At 41.9% G+C, this 24568-nt stretch overlaps 1 protein-coding gene across 2 annotated transcripts in view; it reads right to left on the reverse strand.

Moving 5' to 3' along the window:
* Nucleotides 1-24568, reverse strand: part of LOC128645123 (protein-L-isoaspartate(D-aspartate) O-methyltransferase) — a 264743-nt gene that overhangs the window by 146593 nt on the left and 93582 nt on the right. For both annotated transcript variants that reach the window (XM_053697890.1, XM_053697889.1), the window contains exon 3: nucleotides 4344-4448. In XM_053697890.1, coding sequence (XP_053553865.1) covers nucleotides 4344-4448 — 105 coding nt within the window. The remainder of the gene's footprint in view (nucleotides 1-4343; nucleotides 4449-24568) is intronic.

Consider the following 24568-nt stretch of genomic DNA (forward strand, 5'->3'; position numbering starts at 1 on the left):
GAACCAAGGGAACAGAGAAAAGATAACAAGATCTCTGTATGAGAGTTTGCTTGTTGAAAAGATAGAGCCTGGACCAATATGTTGTCCAGGTAGGGCGCTATAGTAATTCCCCAAGACCTGATCACTGCCAAGAAAGCCCCCAGAACCTTAGAAAATTCTGGGAGCTGAAGCAATGCCAAACGGAAGATCTACAAACTGAAAGTGTTTGTCTAGAAATGTGAATCTCAGGAACTTATGAAGATCCCTGGGGATGGGAACATTAACATACACATCCTTCAGATCTATGGTCGTCATGAACTGACCTTCTTGGACCAAAGGAAGAATGGTTTCCATTTTGAAGGATGGCACCCTGAGAAACTTGTCGAGGCACTTAAGGTCTAAGATGGGTCGAAAAATTCCCTCTTTTTTGGGAACCACAAACAGATTTTAATAGAAACCTAGGATAGAGCCTGGACCAATATGTTGTCCAGGTAGGGCACTATAGTAATTCCCCAAGACCTGATCACTGCCAAGAAAGCCCCCAGAACCTTAGAAAATTCTGGGAGCTGAAGCAATGCCAAACGGAAGATCTACAAACTGAAAGTGTTTGTCTAGAAATGTGAATCTCAGGAACTTATGAAGATCCCTGGGGATGGGAACATTAACATACACATCCTTCAGATCTATGGTCGTCATGAACTGACCTTCTTGGACCAAAGGAAGAATGGTTTCCATTTTGAAGGATGGCACCCTGAGAAACTTGTCGAGGCACTTAAGGTCTAAGATGGGTCAAAAAATTCCCTCTTTTTTGGGAACCACAAACAGATTTTAATAGAAACCTAGGCCCTGTTCCTTTACAAGAATTTAAACTATCACTCCCGGGAGGAAAGATCCTGAACAAATTTCAAGAACACCTTTTTTTATCTGGGCTGCAGATAATCTTAAGAGGTGGAAAAGTCTTGAATTCTATTTCGTAGCCTTAGATACTATGTCCACAGTCTATGGATCTGGGACATCTCATATCCAAGCGTGAGAAAGTCTGCCCCCCCACTTGATTCGATCCCGGATCGAGGGCAAACCCTTCATGCTGATTTAGACTCAAATGTGGGTTTCTTAGATTGCTTCCCCTTGTTCCAAGACCGAGTGGGTTTCCAAGAAGACTTGGACTGACCCTGCTTGGAAGAAGGAGAGGAAGACTTTCCTTTGAAGTTACGAAAGGAACGAAAATTACTTTTGACGTCCCTTAGGTCTGTTCTTCTGGTCTTGTGGTAGAAAAAACCCTTTTCCAACAGAAATATCATAAATGATTTCTGCTAGACCAGGTCCAAACAAGATCTTACCCTGGTAAGGAAGCACCAGAAGCTTGTACTTGGAGATAACATCCGCTGACCAAGATTTTAGCCACAGCAAAGCCAGATATCTTGGCTCCCAGATTAATAACTGGCATCTGAAATAAAGGAATTGGCTAGCTTGAGATCCTTAATTCTGTCTTGGATATCCTACAAAGGAGTCTCTACCTGAAGTGATTCAGCCAAGGCATCATATCAATAAGATGCCGCACTTGACACAGAGGCAATACAAACTGCAGGTTGCCATTGAAGACCTTAATGAACATCTTCTTCAAATAAACCTCCAGGTTTTATTTATTTTTTTCTTAAAAACAAGAGACTGAGAAAAAGGTATCCCTGGCTTCTCCCATTCCCTGGCACCTCCACAGAGGAAGGAACATCATAGTATTTATTAAGTTTACTAGATTTCTTAGGGTTGACAACGACAGGAGTATTGTAGTCGTCCAAAGTAGTCTAAACCTCCTTTAAAGGGACACTGAACCCAAATTTTTTCTTTCATGATTCAGATGCAATTTTAATCAACTTTCTAATTTACTTCTATTATTAATTTTTCTTTAATTCTTTTGCTATCTTTATTTGAAAAAGAAGGCATCTAAGATAAGGAGCCAGCAAATTGTTGGTTCATAACCATGGACAGCAATTTTTTATTGGTGCTGTCCAATCAGCAAGGACAACCCAGGTTGTTCACCAAAAATGGGCCGGCATCTAAACTTACATTCTTGCTTTTCAAATAAACATACCAAGAGAATGAAGAAAATGTGATAATAGGAGTAAATTAGAAAGTTGCTTAAAATTGCATGCTCTATCTGAATCTATCTGAAAAAATTGGGTTCAGTGTCCCTTTAATCATACACAAAGGTGTTCAAGCTTAAATCTGTAGGTTACTACTTCAGCACCAGATGAAGGAATTATACTTTCTGAATCTGAGATTTCACCCTCAGAGGCTACCAACGTATCCTCCTCACCAGACTTATGAGGAAGAGCAGCCTGTGTAGTAGCAGGTGGAACCTTTAGCATAGGAAAAGCAGATAATGCCGCAGATATCGCTGAAGATACCTGTGCAGCAAATAAACTCCTCCAGGAGATTGAGAGGAACCGCAGGGCACTGCATGCGACACCATTGAGGCTTGGGACGGTTGAGGAGAAAGCTGTGGCACTGCCTAAACAGCATCATCCTAAGAGACATTGGGCTACAATCCAACTCTCTATATGAGCTCTAGATAAGCAAACAGCAGATACTTGTATATAGAAACTATTTTTTTTTTGCCTCAATCATAGCAAGGATAAATAAAAACACAGAATGTCTAATTAATACTTTGATATTTTAATTTACTAGGTACTGTTTCTATAAGAAGGAATCCGGACTGAAAGAGTCTAGCACAACGCTAGAGAAAACAACCATAAGCACTACTACACCTCAGTCCTCGGTGTCTAAACATTATTATTTAAATTAGCCCAGAGACCAAACCAGCAGGTTTCTCTAGCACTACGTTCCCCAACAGAATCATGCAGAAGCTGTCGGCATAATAAAGGACACCGCTCATCTAAAGCATTGAAGTGGGTCACATGCCATGCGGACGAGAAATTGCGCAATCAAGTACGCGCGTTTCTCCTCTGCCTAAAAATAGCCCGCTGATCTCCTCCCCGCCGCCATGCTGTAATGGCGGGATAGCCGATGAGACAAACTTTAAAGCCCAAGTGAACTGTTAACCAAAATGATAAACAGTGCAGCGTAACATACAATGAACTCATCATTGAACACATGAGACACTGTTAGCTTGCATGGCATTAAGAAACAGCCAACAATCAAATAAGGGATTATACTTTAAAACTTTAACAAAAAGTAAAAAAAACAAGTCTAAAGTCACAAAGGAAGTGCCTGCTCCCTGCCTGTAAATATCCTTTAGAAAGGATATATTATGTTCCAGATAATGTTGCAGGTTATCTTATTAAGTGCACAGTCTCCAAGCCTAGAAGACAAAAAGGCACTTACGTGCAACCTAGCTGTCAGGCAGGATGACAGCTTACAAGGAGTGAGAGGACACATACTCCTCACAGAAACCTGTAGAAAAAAGAAAGAACAGAGTAAGCCTACTCTGGTTTTCTATACTATGGGCAGCAAATATGTTAGGAAAACGCAGCAAGGCCCACCTCACAAGTTCCTAACTGCTTTAAAGCCACCACTACCCTACGGCTAGACATAAAATATCTTGCTTGTAGCGAAAGAAATCCAATTTTCTTCAGACACCAGAACTTCACCTCCTCCATTGACAGAGGCAAAGAGAATGACTGAGGATTGTGGGTAGGGGAGTGACACTTAACAGCTTTGCTGTGGTGCTCTTTGCCTCCTCCTGCTGGCCAGGAGTGATATTCCCAGTAGTAATTGATGACATTGTGGACTCTCCATATCTAAGGAAAGAAACATTTATTTTAAAAAAATGTACATTCCTATTTTATGACCTAAATACTGGTTTTCATTTCCATTTTTTTTTTTTTTTTTAAATAGCATATATATATATATATATATATATATATATATATATATATATATATATATATATATATATATATATATATATATATAAAAATATATAAAAAGCGGGTCTAAAGTACGCTGGTACAAATGAGCGGAGCCATCTGAGGGGGTTTATTTCAAGGGGTGGGATCTAGCGCCCCACCATCTTCAAGATTCACCAACCGCCACGGATTAATCTACTTATATGTAGAACTGATTTAAACCATTTTGATGTAGGTCTAATATAATGGTTCACAGTATAAAATAACTCTTTTGAAGACTAAGGGACCACTAGGTAAGCCTTGGAATATACACTTTGCTTTTTACAATTACAATAAACCACACCTCTAATAGGCTGTACACAAAAGGAGGGATTACGTATGGGTTTTTGTATTCCGCACATTTAGAGGACATTTAGGTTTAGACAATTTGCAGTTTTACTGCAATGATCAAAAACAATATATTAAGCCTTTTTGGGCTGAGTATCCAAAGTTTCCTACCTATACTCTGTGGCGAGTCCATATATGGGAACTGATCTGTGTAATGCACTCGGTCTGTAGCAAGCAACACATCATACACCCGCTGAGATCGGACAACCGCATTCTCTAGAAGAAAATAAACATACAAATGCAAACATCATGCTCCTGAAAAGTTAGGTTATTAAACAAAGTTAGAGCCAGTATGTCACACACTATAACAGAAAAGTACAGTTTATAGATTTAATTTGTTAGAGAATTACAAAAATGTTTGAAATAGGAATTTATTAGCTATTTTACAAGTACAACAAAAAAAAAAAAACCCTGTTAATATTCTCAAAAGGGATTACAGCATGCAGATTAGATCCAGTATGGCCATTTTATCTACAGATTTCCTCATCTTAAAGGGATATTCTGGTCAAAATTTAAATGCATGTAGATTAACCCCTTGAGTGCTAACGACGGCTCTGAACCGTCGCAAATTGTCTCAGTCAGGTGCACAGAGCCGTCGCTAGCACTCTCCCACCTTGAGGGAGATCTGGGGGCTCCCACCCACTCCTACCGCAGCGATCGGGCCTGTATAATGACAGGCAATGTCTGGGCTTCCCGTTTTGCACGATTACGTGATTACATGATGACGTCACTGCGTAACTTTATTTAAAAATCACAATGACAAGTATACAGGCATCTAAGCCGCTACAGACCCCCAAGACCCACCGTTGGAAAGGTAATCGTCTAACCTACGGTATATGTCTTGCGAATCTGAAAAAAAAAATAATTAAAAAGTATATTTAAAAAAATAAAAAATCCTCAAATCAGCTTAGCACCCAGGTGGGAAAGTGCTTAGCAGTCAAAGGGTTAATTACATCTTGGTATATAAACATATTTGCAATATACATGTATTATCACAGTTTGCATTTTTCTCTGCACGTGCATATGAAGGATAGCTGAATATTCTCAGTGCACCAACATTTTAAATACTGCAGGTGTTCAGAGTGCCAGTGGGGCTTGTATCATGTCAGCAATTTCAAAATGTATTCATTACCAGATAGTACAAGCACCTTAGACTCTCATGCGATTTTAAATAACTTTCTAATTTACTTCTATTATTAAATTATCTTTGTTCTCTTGGTATCTTTTGCGGAAAAGCAGGGACATATGCTTAGCCCATTTCTGGAGCACTATATGGCAGCAGTTTTGCTAGAATGTTAATCATTTGCAAGAGCACTAGAGGGCAGCAATATTTCCTGCCATATAGTGCTCCAGATGCCTACATAGGTACCTCTTCAACACAAAGCAAATTTGATAATATAAATAAATTGGAAAGTTGTTTTTTTTTAAATTGTATGCTCTGTATGAATCACAGAAGAACATTTTTGGGTTTCATATCCCTTTAATAAAACATAACACGTTTCATTCTTTTGTTGTCTCCAATAGAAGCACTACATATTTTTCTTTGTTTAAATTTAAGTTTTCCTGTGTTGACCAAACTCAGGATCCTTTCTGGAGACTTGAATGTCAACCAATGAACTGTGAAATATGTCCTCATTAGCCAATACACCAGAGATACTAATAAAGTATATTGCGCATTGAGATAACTTTAAAAAATATTTGAGGGTCAAGTATCCTCTTTGTTTTTCATGTAAAAATCGGGTATGATAATTTTATAAATCAGTGTGACTTGGGACAGAAATCAAGTGGACAAATAAGACTCAGGGCTCAATGATCAAGAACTGAAAAACCATGCCGACACGTATGGGCTACACTTAAAGGGACATAATACTCATATGCTAAATCACTTGAAACTGATGCAGTATAACTGTAAAAAGCCGACAGGAAAATATCACCTGAGCATCTCTATGTAAAAAAGGAAGATATTTTACCTCACAATCTCCTCAGCTCAGCAGAGTAAGTTCTGTGTAAAAAGTTATACTCAGCTGCTCCCAGCTGCAGGTAAACAAATTAAAAAAAATGAAGAAATGAACAGCAGCCAATCAGCATCAGCAGTGCTGAGGTCATGAACTCTTACTGTGATCTCATGAGATTTGACTTAACTCTTATGAGATTTCATAGTAAGCTTCCTTTACCTGATTGGTGAAATAATATGAGAGTGCACGATGCTAGTCCCTTCAGATGTCCCAGGATGACATACTAAAATGCTGCTTAGAAATCCTTTACAATGGGAGGTGGCTACTGAGGAACTTTTGAGGTAAAATATCTTTCTTTTCTACATAGAGATGTTCAAGTGATATTTTCTAATCAGCTTTTTACAGCTATGCTGCATCACTTTCAAGTGTTTAAACATTTGGGTATTATGGCCCTTTAAGGGCATGATTTATTTCTATGAACTACTGCATGTGATCAAGGCTCCAGTGGGAGCTGAAACGTTATGCTTTGTTGATATTAAAGGAAGGTGTGTTGCTTAAATCTCGTGTGCTGGCTTTTTTGGCGTGGGACTACAGGGATCATCACCAGGTCCTGTCTTTATGCTTATACTTCTTTCTACATTTATCTTCTGGCCGTGCATTTGAGTGGTTACTACATTGGTGAGTGCTGATCTTTTCTGTATGTATGTATATATATATATATATATATATATATATATATATATATATATATATATATATATATATATATATATATATATATATATATATATATAAGTAAATGGATGCTTACCTGATAAATTAATTTCTTCTATGGTACGACGAGTCCACGGATTAATCCTTTACTTGTGGGATATTATCCTCCTGCTAACAGGAAGTGGCAAAGAGCATCACAGCAGAGCTGTCTATATAGCTCCTCCCTTAGCCCCACCCCCCAGTCATTCGACCGAAGGTACAGGAAGAAAAAGGAGAAACTACAAGGTGCAGAGGTGATTGAAGTTTAAAATAAAAAAAAACATAATTTATGCTTACCTGATAAATTTATTTCTCTTGTAGTGTATTCAGTCCACGGGTCATCCATTACTTATGGGATATATTCCCTTCCCAACAGGAAGTTGCAAGAGGATCACCCAAAGCAGAGCTGCTATATAGCTCCTCCCCTCACATGTCATATCCAGTCATTCGACCGAAACAAGACAAGAAAGGAGAAACCATAGGGTGCAGTGGTGACTGAAGTTTTAATTAAAATTTAGATCTGCCTTAAAAAGACAGGGCGGGCCGTGGACTGAATACACTACAAGAGAAATAAATTTATCAGGTAAGCATAAATTATCATCCATTACTTATGGGATACCAATACCAAAGCTAAAGTACACGGATGATGGGAGGGACAAGGCAGGAACTTAAACGGAAGGAACCACTGCCTGCAAAAGTGTCAAATTTGTAAAATCTTGAAAAGGCGTGAAGCGAAGACCAAGTCGCAGCCTTGCAAATCTGTTCAACAGAGGCCTCATTCTTAAAGGCCCAGGTGGAAGCCAAAGCTCTAGTGGAATGAGCTGTAATTCTTTCAGGGGGCTGCTGTCCAGCAGTCTCATAGGCTAAACGTATTATGCTACGAAGCCAAAAGGAGAGAGAGGTTGCCGAAGCTTTTTGACCTCTCCTCTGTCCAGAGTAAACGACAAACAGGGAAGAAGTTTGACGAAAATCTTTAGTTGCCTGTAAATAGAACTTCAGGGCACGGACTACGTCCAGATTATGCAAGAGTCGTTCCTTCTTTGAAGAAGGATTAGGACATAAGGATGGAACAACAATCTCCTGATTGATATTCCTGTTAGAATATTCCTGTTAGAAACTACCTTAGGTAAAAACCCAGGTTTAGTACGCAGAACTACCTTGTCTGAATGGAAAATCAGATGAGGAGAATCACAATGTAAGGCAGATAACTCAGAGACTCTTCGAGCCGAGGAAATAGCCATCAAAAACAGAACTTTCCAAGATAAAAGCTTAATATCAATGGAATGAAGGGGTTCAAACGGAACACCTTGAAGAACTTTAAGAACCAAGTTTAAGCTCCACGGCGGAGCAACAGTCTTAAACACAGGCTTAATCCTAGTCAAAGCCTGACAAAAAGCCAGGCAAAAGAATAGACAGAGCAGAAATCTGTCCCTTTAACGAACTAGCAGATAAGCCCTTTTCCAAACCCTCTTGTAGAAAGGACAATATCCTAGGAATCCTAACCTTACTCCATGAGTAACTCTTGGATTCGCACCAATATAAATATTTACGCCATATCTTATGATAGATTTTTCTGGTAAAAGGCTTCCGTGCCTGTATTAAGGTATCAATAACTGACTCTGAAAGGCCACGCTTTGATAGGATCAAGCGTTCAATCTCCATGCAGTCAGCCTCAGAGAATTTAGATTTGGATGGTTGAAAGGCCCTTGTGTTAGTAGGTCCTGCCTCAGGGGCAGAGACCATGGTGGACAGGACGACATGTACACTAGGTCTGCATACCAGGTCCTGCGTGGCCACGCAGGCGCTATCAGAATCACTGATGCTCTCTCCTGTTTGATCTTGGCAATCAGTCGAGGAAGCAGCGGAAACGGTGGAAACACATAAGCCATGTTGAAAACCCAAGGGGCTGCTAGACCATCTATCAGCGCCGCTCCCGGGTCCCTGGACCTGGATCCGTAATGAGGAAGCTTGGCGTTCTGGCGAGACGCCATGAGATCCAGTTCTGGTTTGCCCCAACGATGAATCAGTTGAGCGAACACCTCCGGATGAAGTTCCCACTCCCCCGGATGAAAGTCTGGCGACTTAGAAAGTCCGCCTCCCATTTCTCCACGCCTGGGATGTGGATCGCTGACAGGTGGCAAGAGTGAGACTCTGCCCAGCGAATTATCTTTGAGACTTCTAACATCGCTAGGGAACTCCTGGTTCCCCCTTGATGGTTGATGTAAGCCACAGTCGTGATGTTGTCCGACTGAAATCTGATGAACCTCAGTGTTGCTAACTGAGGCCAAGCTAGAATAGCATTGAATATTGCTCTTAATTCCAGAATATTTATTGGGAGGAGTTTCTCCTCCTGGGTCCACGATCCCTGAGCCTTCAGGGAGTTCCAGACTGCGCCCCAACCTAGAAGGCTGGCATCTGTTGTTACAATCGTCCAATCTGGCCTGCGAAAGGTCATGCCCTTGGACAGATGGACCCGAGAAAGCCACCAGAGAAGAGAATCTCTGGTCTCCTGATCCAGATTTAGTAGAGGGGACAAATCTGAGTAATCCCCATTCCACTGACTTAGCATGCATAATTGCAGCGGTCTGAGATGCAGGCGCGCAAATGGCACTATGTCCATTGCCGCTACCATTAAGCCGATTACTTCCATGCACTGAGCCACTGACGGGCGTGGAATGGAATGAAGCACACGGCAAGCAAGTTTTGATAACCTGGACTCCGTCAGGTAAATTTTCATCTCTACAGAATCTATAAGAGTCCCTAGGAAGGAGACTCTTGTGAGTGGTGATAGAGAACTCTTTTCCACGTTCACTTTTCACCCATGCGACCTCAGAAATGCCAGAACTATCTCTGTATGAGACTTGGCCATTTGAAAGCTTGACGCCTGTATCAGGATGTCGTCTAGATACGGAGCCACCGCTATGCCTCGCGGTCTTAGAACCGCCAGAAGTGAGCCCAGAACCTTTGTAAAGATTCTCGGGGCCGTAGCCAACCCAAAGGGAAGAGCTACAAACTGGTAATGCCTGTCTAGAAAGGCAAATCTCAGGTACCGATAATGATCTTTGTGAATTGGTATGTGAAGGTAGGCATCCTTTAAGTCCACTGTGGTCATGTACTGACCCTCTTGGATCATGGGTAGGATGGTTCGAATAGTTTCCATTTTGAATGATGGAACTCTTAGGAATTTGTTTAAGATCTTTAGGTCCAAGATTGGTCTGAAGGTTCCCTCTTTCTTGGGAACCACAAACAGATTTGAGTAAAATCCCTGTCCTTGTTCCGTCCGCGGAACCGGGTGGATTATCCCCATTACTAGGAGGTCTTGTACACAGCATAGGAATGCCTCTTTCTTTATCTGGTTTTCTGATAACCTTGATAGATGGAATCTCCCTCGAAGGAGGAGAAGCTTTGAAGTCCAGAAGATATCCCTGAGATATGATCTCCAACGCCCAGGGATCCTGGACATCTCTTGCCCATGCCTGGGCGAAGAGAGAAAGTCTGCCCCCCACTAGATCCGTTTCCGGATAGGGGGCCGTTCCTTCATGCTGTCTTGGGGGCAGTAGTAGGTTTTCTGGCCAGGACTGCTTAGTTTTCCAGGCCTGTCTGTAGCGAGCAACAGTTCCTTCCTGTTTTGGGGCAGAGGAAGTTGATGCTGCTCCTGCCTTGAAATTTCGAAAGGCACGGAAATTAGACTGTTTGGCCTTTGATTTGGCCCTGTCTTGAGGAAGGGTATGACCCTTACCTCCAGTAATGTCAGCAATAATTTCTTTCAAGCCGGGCCCGAATAAGGTCTGCCCCTTGAAAGGAATATTAAGTAATTTCGATTTTGAAGTCACGTCAGCTGACCAGGATTTAAGCCATAGCGCTCTCCGCGCCTGGATGGCGAATCCGGAGTTCTTAGCCGTTAGTTTAGTCAAATGTACAATGGCATCAGAAACAAATGCATTAGCTAGCTTAAGTGATTTAAGCTTGTCCATAATTTCATTCAATGGAGCTGTGTGAATGGCCTCTTCCAGAGACTCAAACCAGAATGCCGCAGCAGCAGTGACAGGCGCAATGCATGCAAGGGGCTGCAAAATAAAACCTTGTTGAACAAACATTTTCTTAAGGTAACCTTCTAATTTTTTATCCATTGGATCCGAAAAAGCACAGCTATCCTCCACCGGGATAGTGGTACGCTTGGCTAAAGTAGAAACTGCTCCCTCCACCTTAGGGACCGTCTGCCATAAGTCCCGTGTAGTGGCGTCTATTGCAAACATCTTCCTAAATATAGGAGGTGGGGAAAATGGCACACCGGGTCTATCCCACTCCTTGCTAATAATTTCAGTAAGCCTTTTAGGTATAGGAAAACCGTCAGTACACACCGGTACCGCATAGTATCTATCCAGCCTACACAATTTCTCTGGAATTGCCACTGTGTTACAGTCATTCAGAGCAGCTAAAACCTCCCCAAGCAATACACGGAGGTTCTCAAGCTTAAATTTAAAATTAGAGATCTCTGAATCAGGTTTCCCCTGATCAGATCCGTCACCCACAGAATGAAGCTCTCCGTCCTCATGTTCTGCAAACTGTGACGCAGTATCAGACATGGCTCTTACAGCACCAGCGCGCTCTGCATCTCTCCTAATCCCAGAGCTATCGCGCTTGCCTCTCAATTCTGGCAATCTAGATAATACTTCTGACAGGGTATTATTCATGATTGTAGCCATGTCCTGTAAAGTAATTGCTATGGGCGTCCCTGATGTACTTGGCGCCATATTAGCAGGAGCCCCCTGAGCGGGAGGCGAAGGTACTGACACGTGAGGAGAGTTAGTCGGCATAACTTACCTCTCGTCGTCTGGTGATAATTCTTTTATAGATAAAGACTGACCTTTATTATTTAAAGTGAAATCAATACATTTAGTACACATATTTCTATGGGGCTCCACACTGGCCTTCAAACATAGCGAACAAACAGATTCATCTGTGTCAGACATGTTTAAACAGACTAGCAATGAGACTAGCAAGCTTGGAAAACACTTTAAAATAAATTTACAAGCAATATAGAAAACGCTACTGCGCCTTTAAGAAGCACAAAAAACTGTCACAGTTGAAATAACAATGAACCAAATCAGTTATAGCAACCAAATTTTCACAGTAAATGTATTAAGTTAGCAGAACATTGCACCCACTTGCAAATGGATGATTAACCCCTTAATACCCAAAACGGATAATCAAATAGAGAAAAAAACGTTTTTAACACAGTCAACACACTGTCACAGGTCTGCTGTGACTGATTACCTCCCTCAAAAATGACTTTTGAAGTCCCTTGAGCTCTCTAGAGACGTCCTGGGTCATGCAGGAAGAAGCAGGATGACAGACTGAATTTTTACTGCGCAAAAAAGCGCTAAAATAGGCCCCTCCCACTCATTATTACAACAGTGGGAACCTCAGTTAACTGTTTCTATGCAGAAATATAAGTCAGCCATATGGAAAAATTCATGCCCCAATAAGTTTCATCACCAATGTACCTCACAAAAACGATTAAACATGCCAGCAAACGTTTTAAACATCCTTTTTCTAAAGAGTATGTATCTCTATTGATAAGCCTGATACCAGTCCTTCTACTGCATTTTAAGGCTTATTACATTACTTCAGTATTAGTAGCATTTTCTTAGTCAAATTCCATTCCTTAGAAAATTACTTTACTGCATATACATTAATCAGCCTGATACCAGTCGCTTTCACTGCATTTAAGGCTGTACTTACATTACATCGGTATCAGCAGTATTTTCTTAGTCAATTCCATTCCTTAGAAAAATATTTTACTGCACATACCTTATTTGCAGGAGACCCCGCACACTATTCCCTTTCTGAAGTTACCCCACTCCTCAGAATGTGCAATTACAGCCAGTGGATCTTAGTTACTTCTGCTAAGATCATAGAAAACGCAGGCAGATTCTTCTTCCAAATACTGCCTGAGAAAAAAACAGCACACTCCGGTGCCATTTAAAAATAACAAACTTTTGATTGAAGAAATAATTAAGTATAAAATACCACTCTCCTCTCACGACCTCCTATGTTGAGGGTTGCAAGAGAATGACTGGATATGACATGTGAGGGGAGGAGCTATATAGCAGCTCTGCTTTGGGTGATCCTCTTGCAACTTCCTGTTGGGAAGGGAATATATCCCATAAGTAATGGATGACCCGTGGACTGAATACACTTAACAAGAGAAATATAATCTGTCTTAAAATGACAGGGCGGGCCATGGACTCGTACCATAGAAGAAATCAATTTATCAGGTAAGCATAAATTTACTTTTCTTCTATAAGGTACGACGAGTCCACGGATTCATCCTTTACTTGTGGGATACAATACCAAAGCTACAGGACACAGATGAACGGGAGGGACAAGACAGATGGTTAAACAGAAGGCACCACTGCTTGAAGAACTTTTCTCCCAAAAATAGCCTCCGAAGAAGCAAAAGTATCAAATTTGGAAAAGGTATGAAGCAAAGACCAAGTCGCAGCCTTACAAATCTGTTCTAAGATTGGATATCAGAGCACCAAACAACGTAGGCAGGGTCTATGGGCAGATAGTCAAATACCAAAGGTAACAATAGGTTGAAATAATATGATTTAATACATAAGATAAAAAAGTTGGTACATTTAAAATTATACAACAATTAGTCATGGATCCATGTTACACTTTAAAATATATATTGAAACAATAGGAACAATTTAAAAATGCTTGTAGAACAATAAATAACAAAAAAAAAAAAATCTAACAAATAATGTCTATCGCTTAAAACTTAAATTCTAATATGTGAATGCTAGGAGTGCTTATGCACACTCTATTTATAAAAACAATGGGTTACAATGCACAGGTGGATAGATTCCAGGTTGCTTGAAACCGGTGGATGTGAAATGTAAGTGGCTCCAAATTGGGGTTTTGCCTATGTGTTTATCCAAAATTGTGCAACTCCTAACAGGTGGACAAAAAATGTTACAGGAATGTCTAGAACCTGAATTCAAAATATAAGACCTGAGGTTGTGCCTATGTGTTTATCCAAAAAGGGTGTAAATCCTAACAAGTGAAAAAATGTGAGAAAAATATTGCAGGGGTGTCTGAACCTTATTTTCAAAATAAACAATGAATTCAAAATAAAACGATATACAAGTGAATTTTTGACAAATCAACTAATGCAAACATAAAGCATAAATAGAACAAAAAAAAACAACAGCACAACTTTAACGTGTGTTCAAATGTGTTTCTGCTTGCAAACTGTGATGTGATGTGAACAAATATCTGTTATAAACACTGAATAGTGGCAAAACTTTGTGATTGGATTAAAATTGAACACAGGCTCTAAATTGATACCCTAAAATACAAATCTAAAGGGCTCAGAGTTGCTGAGCTAGATATAAGGGACTTGCTCAAAGAGCCTCAAGATGTTAATTAAAAGAGACCATATAACAACAGTGGGTTAAAAAACGGATGATATAACATAAAATGCTTAAAAGTCCAAATAAATATTCAAATTGGATAATAAGAATCTTGCTATAGTCTGTCTCAATATGGATCCCAACTGCTGATTAAAGAAAGGTCAGTGGAGACCGAAACCGGTTGACTGGTAAGGGACAACATTGCAAGTTGGAATTATTTGTTAACTACTGCCCAAGAAGATTTCTACATAATCAGCAGTTGGGATCCATATTGAGACAGACTATAGCAAGATTCTTATTATCCAATTTGAATATTTATTTGGACTTTTAAGCATTTTATGTTATATCATCCGTTTTTTAACCCACTGTTGTTATATGGTCTCTTTTAATTAACATCTTGAGGCTCTTTGAGCAAGTCCCTTATATCTAGCTCAGCAACTCTGAGCCCTTTAGATTTGTATTTTAGGGTATCAATTTAGAGCCTGTGTTCAATTTTAATCCAATCACAAAGTTTTGCCACTATTCAGTGTTTATAACAGATATTTGTTCACATCACATCACAGTTTGCAAGCAGAAACACATTTGAACACACGTTAAAGTTGTGCTGTTGTTTTTTTTGGTTCTATTTATGCTTTATGTTTGCATTAGTTGATTTGTCAAAAATTCACTTGTATATCGTTTTATTTTGAATTCATTGTTTATTTTGAAAATAAGGTTCAGACACCCCTGCAATATTTTTCTCACATTTTTTTACTTGTTAGGATTTACACCCTTTTTGGATAAACACATAGGCACAACCTCAGGTCTTATATTTTGAATTCAGGTTCTAGACATTCCTGTAACATTTTTTGTCCACCTGTTAGGAGTTACACAATTTTGGATAAACACATAGGCAAAACCCCAATTTGGAGCCACTTACATTTCACATCCACCGGTTTCAAGCAACCTGGAATCTATCCACCTGTGCATTGTAACCCATTGTTTTTATAAATAGAGTGTGCATAAGCGCTCCTAGCATTCACATATTAGAATTTAAGTTTTAAGCGATAGACATTATTTGTTAGATTTTTTTTTAAATTTAAATTGTTCCTATTGTTTCAATATATATTTTAAAGTGTAACATGGATCCATGACTAATTGTTGTATAATTTTAAATGTACCAACTTTTTTATCTTATGTATTAAATCATATTATTTCAACCTATTGTTACCTTTGGTATTTGACTATCTGCCCATAGACCCTGCCTACGTTGTTTGGCGCTCTGATATCCAATCTTAAAATTGAATCCACCCTTGGCAACTAGGTGCCAATTTATTAGAGCTGGAGGTCTGTTGCGTTATAGTTGGCGCTTAGTTATCACCTTTCCTTACAAATCTGTTCAACAGAAGCATCATTTGTAAAAGCCCATGTGGAAGCCACCGCTCTAGTATAGTGAGCTGTAATCCTTTCAGGAGGCTGCTGTCCAGCAGTCTCATATGCCAAAAAGAAAGAGAGGTAGCCGTAGCTTTTTGACCTCCACGTTTTCCAGAATAGACAGCAAACAAAGAAGATGTTTGACGGAAATCTTTGGTTGCTTGCAAGTAAAACTTCAAAGCACGAACCATGTCCAAGTTGTGCAACAGACGCTCCTTCTTAGAGGAAGGATTAGGACATAGAGAAGGAACAACAATTTCCTGAATGATATTCTTATTAGTAACAACCTTAGGAAGGAACCCAGGTTTGGTACGTAAAACCACCTTATCAGCATGGAAAACAAGATAAGGCGAGTCGCATTGCAATGCAGATAGTTCAGAAACTCTTCGAGCCGAAGAGATAGCAACTAAAAACAGAACTTTCCAAGATAGAAGCTTAATATCTATGGAATGCATAGGTTCAAACGGAACCCCTTGAAGAACTTTAAGAACTAAATTCAAACTCCATGGCGGAGCAACAGGTTTAAACACAGGCTTGATTCTAACTAAAGCCTGACAGAACGACTGAACGTCTGGAACATCTGCCAGACGCTTGTGCAGTAGAATTGATAAAGCAGATATCTGTCCCTTTAAGGAACTAGCTGATAGCCCCTTCTCCAATCCTTCTTGGAGTAAGGACAAAATCCTAGGAATCCTGATCTTACTCCATGAGTAGCCTTTGGATTCGCACCAATAAAGATATTTACGCCATATCTTATGATAAATTTTCCTAGTGACAGGCTTTCGAGCCTGAATCAAGGTATCTATGACCAACTCAGAGAAACCCCGCTTGGATAAAATCAAGCGTTCAATATGCAAGCAGTCAGCCGTGGAGAAACTAGATTTGGATGCTGAAACGGATCTTGAATAAGAAGGTCCTGTCTCAGTAGCAGAGTCCATGGTAGAAGAGAGGACATGTCCACCAGGTCTGCATACCAAGTCCTGCATGGCCACGCAGGTGCTATCAAAATCACAGAAGCTCTCTCCTGTTTGATTCTGGCAATCAAACGAGGAAGGAGAGGAAATGGTGGAAACACATAAGCCAGGTTGAACGACCAGGGTACTGCTAGAGCAACTATCAGTACTGCCTGAGGATCCCTTGACCTGGACCCGTAAGTTTGGCGTTCTGACGAGACGCCATCAGATCCAATTCTGGTGTGCCCCATTGCTGAATCAATTGTGCAAACACCTCCGGATGGAGTTCCCACTCCCCCGGATGAAAAGTCTGACGACTTAGAAAATACGCTTCCCAGTTCTCCACTCCTGGGATATAGATTGCTGATAGATGGCAAGAGTGCGTCTCTGCCCATCAAATTATTTTGGTAACCTCTATCATCGCTAGAGAACTCTTTGTTCCCCCCTGATGATTGATATATGCTACAGTCGTGATATTATCCGACTGGAATCTTATGAATCTGGCCGAAGCCATCTGAGGCCACACCTGAAGCGCGTTGAATATCGCTCTCAGTTCTAGAATATTTAATCGGTAGGAGAGCCTCCTCCTGAGTCCACAAACCCTGTGCTTTCAGGGAATTCCAGACTGCACCCCAGCCCAATAGGCTGGCGTCCGTCATCACTATGACCCATGCTGGCCTGCGGAAACACATTCCCTGGGATAGATGATCCTGTGACAACTACCAAAGAAGAAAGTCTCTGGTCTCTTGATCCAGATTTATCTGAGGAGATAAATCTGCATAATCCCCATTCCACTGTTCGAACATGCATAGTTGCAGTGGTCTGAGATGCAAGCGAGCAAACAGAACTATGTCCATTGCCGCTACCACTAGTCCGATTACCTCCATACACTGAGCCACTGACGGCTGAGGAATGGAATGAAGAGCTCGGCAGGTGTTTAAATTTTTTTATTTCAGGGGGCGGAGCTACCCTAGCAGCCGAGCAGTCACATTTTTATTCAGCTCCTACAATCTATAGATTTATAGTATACTATCTGACTGCTCGGCATACTAGAATACCAACTATTCACATATCGGAGTAATTGGGGAGCTCACTGAGACATAAGACTTAACGAAAACCCAGAAGAAGCTAGAAAACCTGTTAGTTGTGGGAGACGCCGACCTGCAGTGCCTCTGCGGCAGCCATCTTAAGGCCTATATATTCCAAATACATCATGGAGATGGCGGCAGTCATAAGCGTCTTACAAGCCTTTTCAACTAACATGGACAGGCACTTTCGGGAATTCAAACGTGAACTTGCCACCCTACATCGCCAAACCCCAGTGGCCCCTAGCCAACTCACGGAGAAACCCTTTTATCTAGAGGTCCGGACTGACATCCAGGAGACATCGCCTGACACCCACCACTCCCCGATAGCAGAAACTTCTACAGAGCCTGAGATACACATGAGCGCTATTGGGGCCTCAGAGAGGAGATCCTTAAAACCGGTCGCATTTAGGTCACGGATCATCTACGGATCAGCACCAAGAAGCTCACTAAGCATATGCACACCAGACGACACACGCAGCGATCCTAGGGCATCACAACCTGAAGCTGAACCTCCTCTCACCGCTCACACACCGACACCGGCTATCATCCACGCAAAGTATCTCAGGTCAGATCTGAACTTTATCATTAAAACTGCCTTTACCCGAGAAAGCTGCACCGCATCTACTTCATCAAAAAAGCCTCCCAGGCTATGGCTTATAGAATGGGCTAAAATAATTTACAATGATCCCTCTGCTAAAAGCGGCATCGGGTAACAACTCCCAAGACTTACTCTCTATGAAGGGGCAACTGGCAGATGGGACGCTATCATCTCCCCCACTGTTTGAATGATAACCCCACAGGTTTGAAACCGGACTAGCTCCTCTATATACCACTACTGAATAGACTTCAATTACGTTTAGAGCTCTTATGCACAGGGCTCAGTTTCTGTTTACCCCTTCATGCTGTCTTGGTGGCAGCACCGGGCTTCTTGGCCTGTTTACCCTTGTTCCAAGTCTGGTTAGGTCTCCAGACTGACTTGGATTGAGCAAAATTCCCCTCTTGCTTTGCAGCAGGGGAAGAGGTAGAGGGACCACCTTTGAAGTTTCGAAAGGAAGAAAAATTATTTTGTTTGATCCTCATCTTATTCGTCTTATCCTGAGGAAGGGCATGGCCTTTCCCTCCAGTGATGTCTGAAATGATCTCTTTCAGTTCAGGCCCGAATAGGGTCTTACCCTTGAAAGGGATGGCTAAAAGCTTAGATTTTGATGACACATCAGCAGACCAGGACTTAAGCCATAACGCACTACACGCTAAAATAGCAAAACCTGAATTCTTTGCCGCTAATTTAGCCAGTTGAAAAGCAGCATCTGTAATGAAAGAATTAGCTAGCTTGAGAGCCCTAATTCTATCCAGGATATCATCTAATGGGGTCTCAACCTGAAGAGTCTCCTCCAGAGCCTCGAACCAAAAAGCAGCTGCAGTAGTTACAGGAACAATGCACGCTATAGGTTGGAGAAGAAACCCCTGATGAACAAATATATTTTTTTTAGGAGACCCTCTAATTTTTTTATCCATAGGATCTTTGAAAGCACAACTGTCCTCAATAGGTATAGTTGTACGCTTAGCCAGGGTAGAAATAGCTCCCTCCACCTTAAGGACCGTCTGCCACGAGTCCCGCATGGTGTCTGATATGGGAAACATTTTCTTAAAAGTAGGAGGGGGAGCGAACGGAATACCTGGTCTATCCCACTCCTTAGTAACAATGTCCGAAATCCTCTTAGGGGCCGGAAAAACATCAGTGTAGGCAGGAACCTCTAGAAATGTGTCCATTTTACACAATTTCTCTCTACAATAGGGTCACAATCAGCCAGAGTCACTAAAACCTCCCTGAGCAATAAGCGGAGGTGTTCTAGTTTAAATTTAAAAGCCGTCATATCTGAGTCAATCTGAGGGAACATCTTTCCTGAATCAGAAATCTCTCCCTCAGACAGCAAATCCCTCACCCCCAATTCAGAACATTGTGAGGGTACATCAGATATGGCTAATAAAGCGTCAGAGGACTCAGCATTTGTTCTCACACCAGACCTACTGCGCTTCCCCTTCAACCCAGGCAGCTTAGATAAAACCTCAGTGAGGGTAGTATTCATAACTGCGGCCATATCTTGCAGGGTGAAAGAATTTAGACGCACTAGAAGTACTTGGCGTCATTTGTGCGGGCGTTAATGGTTGCGACACTTGGGGAGAATTAGATGGCATAACCTGATTCCCTTCTGATTGAGAATCATCCTGCGACATACTTTTAGTAGCTAAAAACAGAATTTATGCTTACCTGATAAATTACTTTCTCCAACGGTGTGTCCGGTCCACGGCGTCATCCATTACTTGTGGGATATTCTCCTCCCCCACAGGGAAAGGCAAGGAGAGCACACAGCAGAGCTGTCCATATAGCTCCCCCTCTGGCTCCGCCCCCCAGTCATTCGACCAACGGTTAGGAGAAAAAGGAGAAACTATAGGGTGCCGTGGTGACTGTAGTATATAAAGAAAAAAAAATTTCAACCCGATTAGGAAAACCAGGGCGGGCCGTGGACCGGACACACCGTTGGAGAAAGTAATTTATCAGGTAAGCATAAATTCTGTTTTCTCCAACATTGGTGTGTCCGGTCCACGGCGTCATCCATTACTTGTGGGAACAAATACCAAAGCTTTAGGACACGGATGAAGGGAGGGAGCAAATCAGGTTACCTAAATGGAAGGCACCACGGCTTGCAAAACCTTTCTCCAAAAAATAGCCTCCGAAGAAGCATAAGTATCAAATTTGTAGAATTTGGCAAAAGTGTGCAGAGAAGACCAAGTCGCTGCCTTACATATCTGATCAACAGAAGCCTCGTTCTTGTAGGCCCATGTGGAAGCCACAGCCCTAGTAGAGTGAGCTGTGATTCGTTCAGGAGGCTGCCGTCCGGCAGTCTCATAAGCCAATCGGATAATGCTTTTCAGCCAGAAAGAAAGAGAGGTAGCAGTAGCTTTTTGACCTCTCCTCTTACCAGAGTAAACGACAAACAAAGATGAGGTTTGTCTAAAATCTTTTGTTGCTTCTAAATAGAACTTTAAAGCACGAACAACATCTAAATTGTGTAATAAACGTTCCTTCCTTGAAACTGGATTCGGACACAGAGAAGGAACAACTATTTCCTGGTTAATATTCTTGTTGGAAACAACTTTTGGAAGAAAACCAGGTTTAGTACGCAAAACAACCTTATCTGAATGGAAAACCAGATAGGGTGGATTACACTGCAAAGCAGATAATTCAGAAACTCTTCTAGCAGAAGAAATAGCAACCAAAAACAGAACTTTCCAAGATAATAACTTAATATCTATGGAATGTAAAGGTTCAAACGGAACCCCTTGAAGAACTGAAAGAACCAAATTTAGACTCCAAGGAGGAGTCATGGGTCTGTAAACAGGCTTGATTCTAACCAAAGACTGAACAAAAGCTTGTACATCTGGCACAGCTGCCAGTCGTTTGTGTAACAAGACAGATAAAGCAGAAATCTGTCCTTTTAGAGAACTAGCTGACAACCCTTTATCCAAACCTTCTTGGAGAAAGGAGAGAATCTTTGGAATTTTAATCTTACTCCAGGAGAATCCCTTGCATTCACACCAACAGATATATTTTTTCCATATTTTATGGTAAATCTTTCTAGTCACAGGTTTTCTGGCTTGGATCAGAGTATCTATCACAGAACTTGAAAACCCACGCTTGGATAAAATCAAGCGTTCAATTTCCAAGCAGTCAGCTGCAGAGAAACTAGATTTGGATGTTCGAATGGACCTTGAAGATCCTGTCTCAAAGGTAGCTTACATGGTGGAGCCGATGACATATTCACCAGGTCTGCATACCAAGTCCTGCGTGGCCACGCAGGAGCTATCAGAATCACAGAGGCCTTCTCCTGTTTGATCCTGGCTATGAGCCTGGGAAGGAGAGGAAACGGTGTAAACACATACGATAGGTTGAACGACCAAGGCGCCACTAATGCATCCACTAGAATCGCCTTGGGATCCCTGGATCTAGACCCGTAACAAGGAATCTTGAAGTTCTGATGGGACGCCATTAGATCCATGTCTGGAATGCCCCATAATTGGGTTAACTGAGCAAAGACCTCCGGGTGGAGTTCCCACTCCCCCGGATGGAAAGTCTGACGACTCAAATAGTCCGCCTCCCAGTTGACTACTCCTGGGATGTGAATAGCAGATAGATGGCAGAAGTGATTCTCTGCCCATTGGATGATCTTGGTTACTTCCGTCATCGCTAGGGAACTCTTTGTTCCCCCCTGATGATTGATGTTGTCCGACTGAAATCTTATGAACCTGGCTTCCACTAGCTGAGGCCAAGCCAGGAGCGCATTGAATATTGCTCTTAGTTCCAAAATGTTTATCGGGAGAAGCGACTCTTCCCGAGACCATAGGCCCTGAGCTTTCAGGGAGTCCAAGACCGCGCCCCACCCCAAGAGGCTGGCGTCGGTCGTGACGATGACCCACTCCGGTCTGCGGAAACTCATTCCCTGAGACAGGTGATCCTGGGTCAACCACCAGAGAAGTGAGTCCCTGGTTACCTGGTCTACTTGAATTTGGGGAGACAAGTCTGTATAGTCCCCATTCCACTGATTGAGAATGCACAGCTGTAATGGTCTTAGATGAATTCGAGCAAAAGGAACCACGTCCATTGCTGCGACCATTAGTCCTATTACTTCCATGCACTGAGCTATGGAGGGTTGAGGAATAGAATGAAGAACTCGACAAGCGTTTAGAAGCTTTAACTTTCTGACTTCTGTCAGGAAGATCTTCATTTCCACAGAATCTATTATTGTTCCCAGAAAAGGAACCCTTGTGGACGGTGACAGTGAACTCTTTTCTATGTTCACCTTCCACCCGTGAGATCTGAGAAAAGCCAACACAATGTCTGTGTGGGCCTTTGCTTTGGAAAGAGACGACGCTTGGATTAGGATGTCGTCTAGATAAGGTGCTACAGCGATGCCCCTCGGGCCTTAGGACCGCTAGAAGGGACCCTAGCACCTTTGTGAAAATTCTGGGAGCGGTGGCTAAACCGAATGTTAGAGCCACGAACTGGTAATGTTTGTCCAGAAAGGCGAACCTCAGGAACTGATGATGAGATTTGTGGATTGGGATATGCAGATACGCATCCTTTAGATCCACGGTAGTCAAATATTGACCCTGTTGGATTGTCGGCAAGATTGTCCGAATGGTTTCCATTTTGAAGGATGGAACTCTGAGGAACTTGTTTAATATCTTTAAATCCAGAATTGGCCTGAAAGTTCCCTCTTTTTTGGGAACCACAAACAGGTTTGAGTAAAAACCTAGACCTTGTTCCCTGGAGGGTACTGGGTTTATCACTCCCATCTTTGATAGGTCTCTTACACAATGTAAGAATGCCTGTTTCTTTATCTGGTCTGAAGATAAGCGAGACAGGTGGAATCTTCCCTTTGGAGGAAGTCCCTTGAACTCTAGCAGGTATCCCTTGGACACAATCTCTAGTGCCCAGGGATCCGGAACATCTCTTGCCCAAGCCTGAGCGAAGAGAGATAGTCTGCCCCCTACCAGATCCGGTCCCGGATCGGGGGCGACCCCTTCATGCTGTCTTGGTAGCAGCAGCAGGTTTCTTGGTCCGTTTACCCTTGTTCCAGCCTTGCATGGGCTTCCAAGCAGGTTTGGGCTGGGCCGTGTTACCATCTTGTCTAGCGGCAGTGGAGTTATTAGCCGGTCTGTTCCTGAAATTGCGAAAGGAACGAAAATTAGACTTGTTCTTAGCCTTAAAAGGCCTATCGTGTGGGAGGGCATGGCCCTTACCCCCAGTGATGTCTGAAATAATTTCCTTCAATTCCGGCCCAAAAAGGGTCTTACCCTTGAAAGGAATATTAAGTAACTTAGTCTTGGACGACACATCTGCCGACCAGGTTTTTAGCTAAAGCGCCCTCCGCGCTACTATAGCAAAACCTGAGTTTTTCGCCGCCAATTTCGTTATTTGAAAAGCGGCATCCAATATAAAGGAATTAGCTAACTTTAATGCGTGAATTCTGTCCATGACTTCTTCATAGGAAGTCTCTTTCTGGAGCGACCTTTCTAGTTCCTCGAACCAAAAGGACGCCGCTGAAGTGACAGTAATAACACACGTAGCTGGTTGAAGGATGAACCCTTGCTGAACAAAAATCTTTTTAAGCAATCCTTCCAATTTTTTATCCATAGGATCTTTGAAAGCGCAGCTGTCCTCTATAGGAATAGTTGTGCGCTTCGCTAGTGTTGAAACAGCTCCCTCAACCTTCGGGACCGTCTGCCATGCGTCCCTTCTAGGGTCTACTATGGGAAACATTTTCTTAAATATAGGAGGTGGGGCAAAGGGTACACCTGGCTTCTCCCACTCCTAATCCACTATGCTCGCTACCCTCTTGGGTATTGGAAAAGCGTAGTCGTGCACTGGGACCTCTAAAAATTTGTCCAATTTGCACAACTTCTCTGGTACTACCATAGAATCACAGTCATCCAGAGTAGCTAATACCTCCTTAAGCAAAGCGCGGAGATGTTCTAGCTTAAACTTAAATGCTACTATATCAGGTTCTGCCTGTTGAGAAATTTTTCCTGAGTCTGAAATTTCACCCTCAGACAGCCCTTCCCTCACAGCCAATTCCGATTGATGTGAGGGTAAAATAGATAAGGCATCGTCAGCGTCTGATTGTTCATCCTTTTTATCTGTATTTAAAACTGAACAATCACGCTTTCTCTGAAAAGCTGGCAGTTTGG

Source organism: Bombina bombina, chromosome 1 (assembly GCF_027579735.1).
Source record: "Bombina bombina isolate aBomBom1 chromosome 1, aBomBom1.pri, whole genome shotgun sequence".
Taxonomy (NCBI): domain Eukaryota; kingdom Metazoa; phylum Chordata; class Amphibia; order Anura; family Bombinatoridae; genus Bombina; species Bombina bombina.